Here is a 13,213-nt window from a genome sequence, read left to right as displayed (position 1 = left end):
CACCTTCTCCTCTGTGTACGTCTTCTCTTCTATGTATCTGTCCCTAACCTCTTTCTACCTCTCTCTGCCTCTCTCTTACAAGGATACATACAATGGTACCTGGGGCCCACTCAGAGAATGCAGGGTTACCTCCGCATCTCAAAAATCCTTAATCACATCTGCAAAGAACCTTTTTCCAAATAAGGTAACATTCCTAAACAGATTCCAGGTATTTGGTGTGAATGCTGCGGGTGGGGAGGGAAGTCCCCACACCCCCAAAAGACTAGAATGTGCCACTGAAATTTAAAACAGTAAGATACAAGAGTGTGTGAGCGTATAATGAATTCATTGTCAACAAAATTAGTAAGACTTAATGAGCACTACATAGGCATGAAAAACATATGGACTATAACCAAACAATTAAAACAGGGGCTGTCTCTGGGGGAAGGGGCTAGGAATAGCCTTCCTAGTTTTGCATTATATATTACTGCAATGTTTGAATTTTTATATCAATCTTGTATCACTTTCATAAGCAAACAATGACAACAACACATTTAAAAGAGAAGCTTTGATATATTTTGACATTTTCCCAAATTATCTTACCTAACTCTGTCATCTTTTTGGTTCCTGTTGAAGAAAAAAGGTTTAATCAAACCTTTCTAATAGAAGATAATTACCGACTGTTCGGTAGAATAAGATTTTACAAATGTTAGATCACAATTTCCAAGAACAGTATTCATAAAATAGACTGCCAGCTTCTAAGAAGGAAAGGTTTATGGTTAATGGGACCTTCTACAAACACCTGACAATTATCCCATTAAAAAAACCCAAACCCAAATTCAATGACCTCTTCCTCAAAACCCAAGGATTTTAAAGCATTTCTAAGGTTGACCATGCACAGGCACGGACCGCGGAGTGCTGTTAGCTGTCCACCTTTCCTCTTACCCAACTCTTCTCTTTGCAGGTATTCTCACTGAATACAGCTTCATCTCCAAGTCTTCTTCCACCTACAACATTCAGTAACAATATCTTCACCATACGGAAATATCCTGGAACGTACGTCCCCCAAATCATCGTATGTTGCTCTGCTCCTTTTTTTCCCTTCCTTGAGAATTGCTAAGTACTATGAAAGTCAGCGGGGGTTCCCTGGACTCTTTTCCTTATGTCTCTATAAAAATTGAGCAACGTCGTCTCTGTCTAGAAGAGAAGATGATAGTCAAGATGAGCTTTTACAGCAAACATGATATTGTGCTAAGCAAACCTGTCAAGAGTAGGAAAGGCACTTAATACCGGGAAAATGGAAATCATAAAGCAGAGAGGATTGTCTGTGCTAACTTTTCTCATTTGTTCCGGAAAGTCTGTGAAATGCCTCCTGTGTGAAAGGTCACCATGCCAACCCCAGGGTGCGGCACAGTTTGGGCAGAACTTCTGGTGTCTGAGAAAGTGATGGGAAGAGACACGCGTTTACTAAGGGGAGGCTGTGGCTCTGACATGAGGCCAGCCAGCAAGCCGAGGCACGCGATGGGGCAAGAGAAGCAGGCGAGCTGGACAGGTGTCATGCAGAAGCCGTTCTGCACTCAGGGCTCCCGGTGCCTGGTAATTACGGATATTGTCAGATCTGCCAAGAGGCAGATTTAGCAACGAACAGGGAGGGGGTGGGCGGGGGAGGCTGGCGGATTACGAAACGTGCCACCCACCTCCCACTGGCACTATCAGTTTCATATACTCTATTAGAGACAATCAAGGGTTCCCTGCCTCCCCTGAGATCAAGAGGAGACGGTGATTATGAAAATAATAACAGTTTAAAAAATTACCTACATGTTCTAAGGGAGCTTTGAGCCCTTGCTGCTTACGGTGTTCAACACTCGCAAGAAGGAAGGCAAAAAACAGAAACAAACTGGGAGACCACAGCAGCCTCAGTCTGAAAGGCCACTCCAGGGCTACTTAAGCCAAACACCCTCTGTGAGTTTCAGCGGTTAAGAGAGTCCCTCCTCTGGGTGGCATTCCAAAGGCACCTCCTTCACATGTGCAAAAACAAGAAACTGGCATAAAGACGGCACAGCAGATTTCTGTGTGAGACTCTGTTTCTGGGGGAAAGAGCAAAAAAGAAGGAAGAGAAAAGCTTTGCTTTCTTGCTTGCTTTTTTTTTTTTTTTTTTGCTTAAAAACTGCCTACAGACACTGGTGTGCAAAGCCAAGTTTGTTAAAGTACAAGTGTAATTTACTTTTATATAAACATAACTTCACAGAGCTATCAGTAGGTTCCATTTCAGTAAAAACAAACAAAAAAAAGAAGCTGCAAAAAATAATTATAAAACATATGGTGCAAACCCGGCTGTGTTTATTTTATGACAGTTAACATTATTTACAGTGTGATCTGGTCAGAATTAATACTCAAAGGGTTATACACAAAATACGCCCAATTTTCCTTCTCAACCATGCACGCCAGCAGTTCTGTCAACCCACCTAAATGAATTTGTCTAGAGAGCTCTTGGATTCCCCCAAAGAAGTCAATTATATTTCTAACATATTATTTTATTCAAAAGGCTTGAGTAATACCACCTATAAGCTGCCAATAGCAATATAGGAAGAAGCTCACCCCCTCGCACTTTTTTTAAATAAGAGGAAAGTTTGACAAAAATGCACGTTAAACCCTGCCATTAGCTGCAACCGATTCTTTAATTGTACACTTCGTTACCACAGTTGGTAATATATATTAATAAGTTTAAAATAAAAGATTCCAGTTTATTTTCGTCTGTAAAAACACAGCTACTACACTTTACGTTACACATTCATTATCCATACATCCTGTTGAGAAAAACGAATGTAAACAGCTTATCCTTGCTATTGGAATGGCTTCTGGAATGGCTTTTGGAGGTACTGACTAAAGAATCTGCCAAACGGGACGTCACGATAGGACTTTTTCCCTTTACACGCTCAATTAAGAGGTATATAATAGCCAAGAGACACAGAAACAGAAACAACAAGAATTAAGAATAATTCTTGCAGTGGAAATCTTACATTTTCCCCAGCCCTTCTTATGAAAAGATCCTAGTATTTTATTCTCACTGAAGCCTTTTATTAATATAAATACCAATATTTATGGCACCTGGTGGTGGTTAGTAATTTGAGCTACAAGAGAAAATGGCTGCCTTGCCTCCTGGGTACCCAGACACAAGGCGCCCTCCTCCAGAGAGGATGCAGCCCACAACCTATCTTTCCAGTCCTACCAATCACAGGAAACGGCTTCTTGCAGTGGTGTTGCTGGAGCCAGCTAGCCCCAAAAGAGACAACTGTTAAAGGTTTAGAAATTATTTTAAGCTGGCTGTCAAACACAGACATTATTAACAATGAAACTGTATAAACTTACAATTTCAGAAATGATATTAAAAATAAAGGTAACAGATACTCAAAACTCATCACTTCACCTACATTTTACTACTACCTGTGCTCTTGAGATTATTTACTTCTCTTTATATTTTGTATGGTGGAAATACTATATAATAATGTGCTACTACACATCTCTTCCCAACCGTGTGTTCAGTGACTTGCACTGATAGGCTGAAATCAGCCACTGTGGGCTATTTTCACCACAGAAATCAGCAAACACTGCAATTCGGGTCTTTTTTAATTTAGAGAGCTGTTGTAATGCATTTACCAACATACCACTAGCTTCTCCTGAATAATAGATGACTGTCTAGTTTCAAAATTTAGACTTCATTTGAAAACACACATTTGTTTAAACTTTATAATCCCATCTGTACCCATTTGGGAAGGAGAAAGAGAAGCGAAAGAGATAATTTTGCTATGACAGATTTTTAAAAATAACTATAAATTTTATTTGGAACACTTATTTTTATGAAGTCTTGTAAAACATAACATGGAGCATGATTTCCGGATATGAAAAACATTAGATATGACAAATGAAATATAGGATTTGTGCCTTGGACAGGAAACACCCTGCACAGCCTCTAGAAACAAACACAAAGATTAAGTTGCAGGCACACAGGTTTTTAAAATTTTTTTTTAAATGCCTGGATTATTCTGTGTTTATAATAAATTAGTAAATGAGATTCTAGCCACTGCAACTCTTTTTGTATATTTAAAAAAATCTATCAGTTGATTTATGATATAAATACACCTAAGGACTAAAGCACAGAGGACTGAAATAATTCTGGATCAAAGCCAATGAAAAAAAGACAGCCTATAAGTGTTAAGATTTAAGAAAAATTGAGAGATAAATTACTTTTGCTTAAACATGTAGCAATAGCTGTTAAGATGAAAATCAGGATGAATCAAATACTCATATTCTTAAAACTAAATCTGGATAGGAATCAAAATCTGCCTATTTGTATTACATGGTACATCTACAATCTAATTTTTTTCAATCTCTGGTTTATAAACTTAAAACAAACATTACATTTTTCAACACTGCTACTATTTGTAAATCATCTACTAAAAGGAAATATATTGAAACTAAATAGCAAACCATTCAGAAAATTACAAATGCCAACAAGGAAAAGAAAGGCAGGATAAATATTACTAGAGTTAAAATGAATGCTTTATAGGTCTTCCTATAGCAGCTGGCAAAATTTTATAGAAGTGAATTTTATTAGAGAGAAACAGTCTAAAAATCAAATTTTAAAAGACAGCTGCTCTTATGAGTATTACAGGACATTTCAATGTAACGATAAAAAATATGACTCCTAAAATTTGCTTTTAAAGACATCTAAATCTACATTAACACAGATAGGCTTTGATTGTGACCATTATATAAATCAATAATTATATACATACTTTTTAAAATAGCCTTACACTAAATGAATAATTATTAAAGATAAACATTACATTGTGAAAAGAACTCTAGATGTGATATCCGAATATCTAAATTTGAGTACTTAGTTTCGAATGCTGTGAAGTTTTTTCACTATTACCAACTCTAAGTTTTAGTTTAATAACATATAAAACAAAATTAACAATACTTGCTTTCTCTACTCAATACACCTCCATGCTAAATGGATTAGTACCTGTGAAATCCCTTTGTAAGCTTCAAGTGCTATGGACACCAAAAGCCAATGAACAAATTCTTGTTACTCTATTTATCATCTTAGTGGCTGGCAGAGCCATCCACTCAGGAGAAAAATATTTCTTCCTTGATCTAAGATTGTGGAAGTCTTCCTGTTTTAGCTTCACAGCAATTAAGATGCCCACGAATAAAAGCATTACCTAATAGTAGGAATGGAACACCTACCTATGCAACCAAATTCTATCCAATTCGTACCTATGGCTGTAAAACCATATTGCTTTGTTTAAAAAAAAAAAAAAAGAGAGGATTATTTTTAAAAAATCTGCCTCTCTTCCTTTGTTATTTTCCTTTCCCTTATCCTCTCTTTTTTAACTGACCATAATATAAAATTGAAATACATTTTGTCTTTCATTATATATAAGTTTATGTACGCTAGTCTTAATTTAAATAAATTTCACATTTTTTCCCAGAAGAAAATCACGCACCAATTTGCTTTTTCTTCAAGTTCCTCTCTTTATTTTCTTTTGTACTTAAATCACATACCCTTAGCAACAACCAAAAAAAAAAAAAAAGAAAGAAAGAAAAGAAAAGAAAAGAAAAGAAAAAAAAAAAAGGTTCTCCATCCACGTGTAAGAAGAATAAGGAAACCATGGCCAAACTAATTTTCTACTCACTTAAAAGGAAGATGGCTTTTACACATTTTCATAAATAATCTAGACATGATTTCTACAAAAAACATTTACAAAACAGAGGAGTTAAACCCCAGATTATGAACTGAATGATTAAGAAAGAAGCAAAACTTTTATACTCTGGCTCTGAAACCTGGAGCATAAAATGCTTTCAAAAGCAATATTGATATTACCAAATATTTAACTTTTATCAAAGTTTATATACTTCTAAATACAAAAATAATGTCAAAGAAATACCAGTAAAACTAAATTCTCAAAAATCCTAGGCAGATGCTGAACTCTTGAGAAATGAAACTAGGAAATCCGAACTTTGGAACATTTTGCTTATAGTGAAGTTTGTCCACGTGTTTTTAAAAGATGGGATGAAACACTTCTCGTCACTTAATCATCTTCTCAAGGATCAGGGTCAAGAAGGCACTGGGACGAGGCCGTGAATTTTAAAGCAACAGATTAAAAAAATAGGAATTTCAAAGATGTAGTCTCATTTCATATTAATGATTCTGGACAGAGGAGTAGGAATTGTTTAAGAAGCTGCACAGATATCCTATGCTCACTGCACACATAATTAGGTCCAAAAATCTCACCAGTTCTTGAGATTCCCACATACTCAACCTTGAAAGCCTGGAGTCAATCTATGAGCACCTTCTCTCTCCTTCACCTACCGAATTCAGTCAGCAAGTGGTTTTATCTAATCCTGCTGTTTACTCTCTGCCACCACCCTAATGCCAGGGTTATTTCTACTTGAACTACTGCAACAGCTTCTAGCTAGAGAGTGTGGTTCAGGGCTCCCTCCTCCTCCGTTCCACACAGACACCACTGCAAATGAAGCTTCCTACGGCACTACTCTGCTGATCAATTATTGCAGTACTGGCCCCCCAATCGTTCAGGCTTCCTTGCACACACGTCCTGAAGTAATCAGCTCCTACCCTGGCCCTGGGCTTTGCGACGTGACTTGCTGTGGCCAATGGGATGCTACAAAATATGAAGCCAGCAGATACTTTAGAACTGCTCGCACCCGTGGACGTGCCCCCTCCTGCCACTCTTCAGAACCCTGCAGCTATCTGCAGGCGAATAAGATAAGGCTAACTGGCTCAGTGATGAGCTATACTGCAACCACTTACCACTTCCATGTCCCAACAGACAGCCAGTATGAACCCAACAGCCAGATGTGTAAATTAGGCCATCTGACACCAACCAACCCACTCCATACTCCAACCGGTCAATGTACCAGTTCGCTGCAGAACTTTCCGGCTCACCCACAGACTTGTGAACAACAATAAAATCGTGGTCATTTTAAGCCACCAAGTTTGGGGTGGTGTGCCACACATCAGTGGATAACTAACACGCTCATCACTTACTTAACAAGAATCAACTTCCAGTGAACTAGAACGCTGTAAACTTGCCAATCAATATTACCCCTGGTACTCTGGTTCCATTCCACCTTTCCAAAGCTCCCCCAATGTTCCTCTCCACGATTGCATATTTCATTCTTACTGATTTTGTTAAGGGCATGTGACACTGTATCAAAGTAGAAAATGTGGATGAAATTTTATAAAGGCCATCAAAAATACCCAATGTGAACTTTCCTGTTGTGAAGTTTGGCAATTTCTCTTCTGCAGAAAGTCTTAAAAGAAAATCACTAATAAGCTGAGGTATATGAATTTTTATTATATCTAAATCAGTGTTTTAGTCTTACAACTTCAAACTCATGAAAACACAGACTTTTGTTTTTGTGTTCCTTTCTTTTCATAATCGTGAACTGCAGAACCTGTTTGACATGGAGAAAAAAATATTCCCCTCTTTCTCTCAGAGTCTTGCTTTTAAGCTCTGTCCACAGAAACGATAACATTAATAAAGCTATTTTTATTCCATAAATGCTCCATAGAATTCTAACTCAAGCTAATGTTCTAGTTCAAATGAAAAGAGATGAATCTTCACATTTTTATTCTTTCCCTCAAAGATTTATTTGGGAATGAAATAAGAGAAAAATTTGGAAACATTTTCTAAGCCAAATTTGGGGTTTTGTTCTAAACTAAATTTTTATGAACAAAAACAGTTTTTAATCTGTTTATATTACCCGTCTATTTTACCCACTGGCCTGCACGTTCCTCAAGGTTAGTTCAGCTTTATAGGGGGAACTCCCTCTGTTTAATATATTATCTTTATCAAAACTAAGTATTTCAAGTATGACACAACATATTAGCATCTCCCAGTCTAAGTTCTATGCCGCTCGTAAACACTAACTACAAAGTGACAATTATAATGGCATCTTGCAGAGCTCATTTTAAGCAGAAAAATACTCCTGAAACATGTTTAGAGGTTCCAGACTTAACATAATTACTTGGGTTTTTCAACTACATACTCCAGATAAGGGAAGAGGTATACATCATTCACATGTTTGTTCTGTAGGAAAATATGCTTTAATTCTGTGAATGTCATTTCCAAAGGAATACAAGTGCAATGCCTAAAAGGACCATCTTTTCAGTATATTCTATGAAAGTCTAATGTTATTCAATGCAAAGCACATTCGGTCTCCTTCCATCCCCCTGAAAACACTGTAGAAGTATTATGTGCAGAACTTTATAGAGCGTTCTTACAGTCAACATCTGCATAGTACTCTTTCACAAGTGTTGCTGTAAATAAGTAACAACAAAAGAACCATGATCTTCCAAGCCCTCCTCAGCATTCAGATAATATTTACTACATGAAACTGATTAAAAGATCTGTATCTCAAAAAATGAAAGGAAGAGTACCACAGAAAAATAACACCTTCCTGTCGTTACCACATAACACTGGCATTTAAACTCTACCATCCCGACTTTCTGTTAATATAACAACACGTGACAGAGAAGGTACACTTATCTTCCATGAAGAAACCCAATCTAACGTTTTTAACGAAAGCTTGACTAAAATAAATGGCAACCAGACTCTTAGTAAGACATATCTGACCTGTGGCATAGGCAAATCTAAAAAGTTTGTGAAATTTAACCTATCAGACACTTCTCAGGTCTGGGAAAGCACAACTTATACCCAGGATGCTGTTTGGACCTTCAAAGCAATCTGCTTAAGTGAATAAATCATACATGGAAACCCTATATTATAGCATTCTTTATAAAGTTCCTTTTTAAGAAGTATTCCCCTTCCAAGGGTGTGCCCCTTTCAGGTCCCAGATACTTTTCCATATGGGAAATATAACACAGTAAAGCTTCCTTCCATATGGTGCCTTGAAAAACACTTATGAAGAAGTTTTACTGAACATCTTTGATAAGCCTGATACTCCAGATGTCTCTTTGTCAAAGTTACCCTAAAATGTGAACCATGGAAATCATAACTTACACCAACAGCCTGGATCCAGGTGTAAGGTGGAAAAGAGAGGACAAAGCAGATGGTGTGGTCAGATGGATCCTTTTATTGTGCTACCAAATCTGAGACTACTTTCCATAAGAAGAACCTACTGGCACCAGACTTATCACCCTCTTAATAAATAAATAAATATATATTGTTTATATATCGCTTATAGATACTTATAGTCAAATAAGCAATCAGGTGAACCCAAATTCTACGTACTACGTGAAGGAAACTAACAAAGGGAATATAAACTAATTCCAAATTTGATGTTCTTTATTTTAATAGGCAACATACTTTAATATAAGACATCTACATTTTAATTGGCCCAATTACTCCCCCAGTGGTGTTGGCAACAGTAATTCCATGGAGATTTTCATGTTCTAAGCGAGTGACTTCCTGGGTAGCTTTTGCAAAATGATCCTAATAGGGCTTAAAACGATCGTCTTTGGATTCTCATGAAAAGGGAATTTTAAAATAAGTTTTTATTAACTTGTCTGAACACGGGCAAGAAAAGGAATTGGAAGGAAATGCACCTTTGTTGCTTAACTTCTGTGATCTAATAAACAGGTGATTTTTCCATAATAGAGAGAAAAATTTCATTCACTCAAACTAAACTAAATGTTTTTAATTCAAAAAGTTAGGGGCCGAATTGAAAATGAATTTGGTTTAGTCAATCATTTAATTGTAGAGTTTGAATTAACAACACAAGGAAGATAGATAGAGAATGTCTAAAATCCTTTAAAGCATTAATTTTCAGGTAAGTTGGAAATATGTCCAAAGAGTCTACTTACATATAACTCATTACTGCACTGATTACTGATTGTGCTTATACAGTCATTAGAAAATGTACACGAATGGCCTCTGCGTTCCTTTAGCTTAACTTAAGCCCCAATATCCAATAAACTGAGCTGTAACAGAGGGTCGTGGGCCTTTTTACCACTTGAATACAGCAGCCACTCAAGTAAATGTTCCTTGAATGAATACGTTTTCCTGAACCCTCAAGACAGAACATCTGAACAAAACACACAACATAAAGGAAACTTATCATCTAATGAAATGTTAAAAAAAAAAAGGGGGGGATGATGAATCAAAGACTGTGTACTAAGTAAAGAGAGCACAGTAAATTATACATCTTAAGTTACGAATAATAGCAAGCACCGTTGAATTAATTTCCGTTCTCCACCTCTAACTTGCCTATAAGTTTTCTGGATTGACTTTCCCAAAGTTTTAGCCAGATGCCTCAATTCATTTTTCTTTATTAAAAATTAGTAGGCATAGTAAAGGAGATAATTTTACTTCTGTATCTGACCCTCCTACCACAGAACTATTCAACATGTTTTTCTTTGGTAACTCAAAGACACAGTCCAGAGTAACAAAAAAATCAATCTGAAATTCTCAAACTTGCAGAAGAGGTTTACAGAAGGAAACCTCACTAATAAAAATTTTGGTTCAGGAAAATACTAGAATTTTACATCAGGGGAATTCATGGCTGGAGAAAGACTTCTGTTTCAGTATTGAAAATAATAAAAACATTATTTAAACACTATATGCTTCGGACTTTTTATTAATCCAGCTGACCTACTCATTACGTCCAAATGCTAATATCTGCTCACACCACAGATGAAAACATGCATATTATAATCAGGTATAATACACAGTATATGGGTCTCCATAAAATTAAAATGGAGAGATGCATCTATTCCCAACAAACACCAAGAATTACCTAAAACTTTGATTTAAAGTAAATCAAGTATTTCTCAAATTTTAAAAATAATTTTTGTAGGTGGATTTTCAAAAGCCTTATTGGAGAGGGTTTGTCCGTATCAGACACAAGCATAACACTGCAAAAATGCATAAGCAAAGGAAGCTAATAACCTTGCTTAATTAAAATGTGAAACTTCAGCCTCTTAAATTCCACGTATGTGATTTTACAGGAGGCTTCAGTAAGTCACTCTCTTGACAAGAGCATTCAGATCGCAGAGAAGGCTACAAAGGCGTTAATGACATTTACCCCCCTAATAAGAGCTGTTCACACTTCATGGTTTTTCCTTGTTATTGCTCAGGACAGACACTAGCACCTCATTGAAAGATCAGTGCTGCAAGGGAAAAAAGGCCCCTGGAGACACCTCAGACTTGAGGAAAAGCACTAAATCAGGTGATGCTACAGAGATGACATGTTTGATTCTCAGGGGTTCTTATTCACCCTATGGCCATGGATTTGAGGCAGTTAACACACAGCCAATCAAAATCGTCCCCCACTCCCAGAAGACAGGGCCATCCTCTTCTGCAGCAGGCAGAGTGAAGGCTGGGGAGAAAAGAAATAAACTTCTTTCAGGTGCCCTGGGTCTGGCAGGATCCAAATGTCTTGTACAGCTCTCAGTTAATCTCCATCGATGTGTGGCTGAATGAATAAAACACTGACCTTTTCACCTAAGAGACCACAATTTGAATCCAACGTAAAGTCACCGGAGGATCAATGGACAGAGGCACTCATATTTTAAAGCAATAAAGCACTGCAAAAAGGGAAAGGGAAAAAAAGAGGGTTTTTCTGCCGTGGTTTTGGCCACAGATTCAACCCAGTTTCCCTGGCTCAGCTATTATGAATTGGATCTCTGATTCAGAATTGAAAAGCTCCCAGCACTGCCCCTATGGATCTCGAAATCTGGCACGAGCCCATGGCTACTGCAAGCAGACATTCCCTCACATGTCAATACGTGAAAAAGTGATTCCTGCCGGTGCTGGAATGATGGCTGACTCCATGGAATATACTCAGCGTGAACTCTCATTCTGGCAGAGACGACAGGACACAGAGACAAGGAGCTCTTAATTACTCTTTCACGGGGGATTTAAGTGCATTTTATTGTTAATTTAAAATTTCTAAACCTGTCTGCGTACTTTAAAAAGAAGCAAATGAATGAACCAATTTAAGGTGCATCCCCAGCTACCTAATTCTGTGTCTTATCAACACACCATAAAATAAACAGGTTTAATATTGATGGATACTCTAGAGGCAAAAACCTACGGGATACTCTATGGTTTAAATGTCAATTTCTCTGAAGCCTGGCCTAATGTGACCATAAGCCAATATTTTCAGTGGTCTGTGTTCCAAACATTCTCCTACTTATTCCACTAAGGAATCTGGGGGGGGGGGGGGGGGAGAGAAATGCCCATTGTGGACAGTATTCCTTCAGAATTGCATCCCAGAGAGGATGCAGTGTGCACTAGAGTCTTCGAATTACCACATTTACTCAACTGCTATTTTTAAAACCAAAAAAGAAAAAAAATCCACAGCAGGAAAAACATATTAAAATAAAAATAGAAAATACAGTAACCACATTACTCATACTAACTAGAAAGCTGCCTCTGACACTATTATTATGGCTTTGCTAAAGAGAGAAAATTACATGAGAACAAGGAAACCTCTCCTTACAGACAGGACCTTCAGTTCTCAAAGTCTCTAAAAAATGCTTTTCTGGGGGGCTAGAGGTGAGAAATACACAGTAAATTGCAGATGAGCTCTGCACAGTAAATGCATACCAACCAATATCTCCTTCTCTTAATTTGGGGTCTTACGTACTATCGTCTATGGTGGCCGTGCAAGACATTGCACTGTGAATGCAAACTACACTGTCCAGTCCACCTTCCAGTCTCTCGTCCCAAGTTTACCTTGACTGAGAGAGAGAGAAAAAGAGAGAGAGGGGGGACACAAAGGTCACTCAGTTGCCACCAACAAACGAAAATACTTCCTCTATAGCAACAGGACCTCAATGGTGAGTTTCTCAAACCACGGTTTATGAAGTCATTAGCCAGTGATCCACCTTTTAAAGTTTAAGCTGTTTAGCAACAAACGTCAGGTCTGTGAACCAACAGAATCACTAGTCACTTAGAAACAGATGCTGATGTAAACATCAGGTGAATGAAGAAGAGCTTCTGATCAACAGGTCCAGGCGTGGCCTAATCACACTCACCAACACCTCAGCTCAAAGCTGCTCACTCTCTCCCATAAACTTGTTCACAACGCTCCCCAACGTAGCACTCTTCCTGTATGGAAAAAGGTTTGTTCCATCCCTTCTACCAAGTAACAATCTCTCTCTCCTTCCTGAAGAATCTCCTCTTTCAACAGGTCTTCCTAGAGTAATTCAACTTGGCAGTGGTGACTTTAATTCTACTAG

The 13,213-nt window shown here is 37.6% G+C and overlaps 1 protein-coding gene across 11 annotated transcripts in view; it reads right to left on the bottom strand.

Annotated features, from left to right (window-relative positions):
• BNC2 (basonuclin zinc finger protein 2) overlaps positions 1 to 13,213 on the bottom strand; it is a 402,347-nt gene that overhangs the window by 95,603 nt on the left and 293,531 nt on the right. Inside the window, exon 1 of one of the 11 annotated variants that reach the window (XM_057720993.1) lies at positions 925 to 1,220. The exons of the other annotated variants lie outside the window; for them this stretch is intronic. Within the exon in view, the coding sequence (XP_057576976.1) occupies positions 925 to 1,053 (129 nt within the window). The 5' untranslated portion in view covers positions 1,054 to 1,220. Of the gene's footprint in view, positions 1 to 924; positions 1,221 to 13,213 lie in introns of those variants that run through there. 11 annotated transcript variants of the gene reach the window in all.

Source organism: Hippopotamus amphibius, chromosome 2 (genome assembly GCF_030028045.1).
Source record: "Hippopotamus amphibius kiboko isolate mHipAmp2 chromosome 2, mHipAmp2.hap2, whole genome shotgun sequence".
Lineage (NCBI taxonomy): Eukaryota > Metazoa > Chordata > Mammalia > Artiodactyla > Hippopotamidae > Hippopotamus > Hippopotamus amphibius.
Note: the sequence above shows the minus strand (reverse complement) of the source record. Positions and strands in the feature narration are given on the sequence as shown.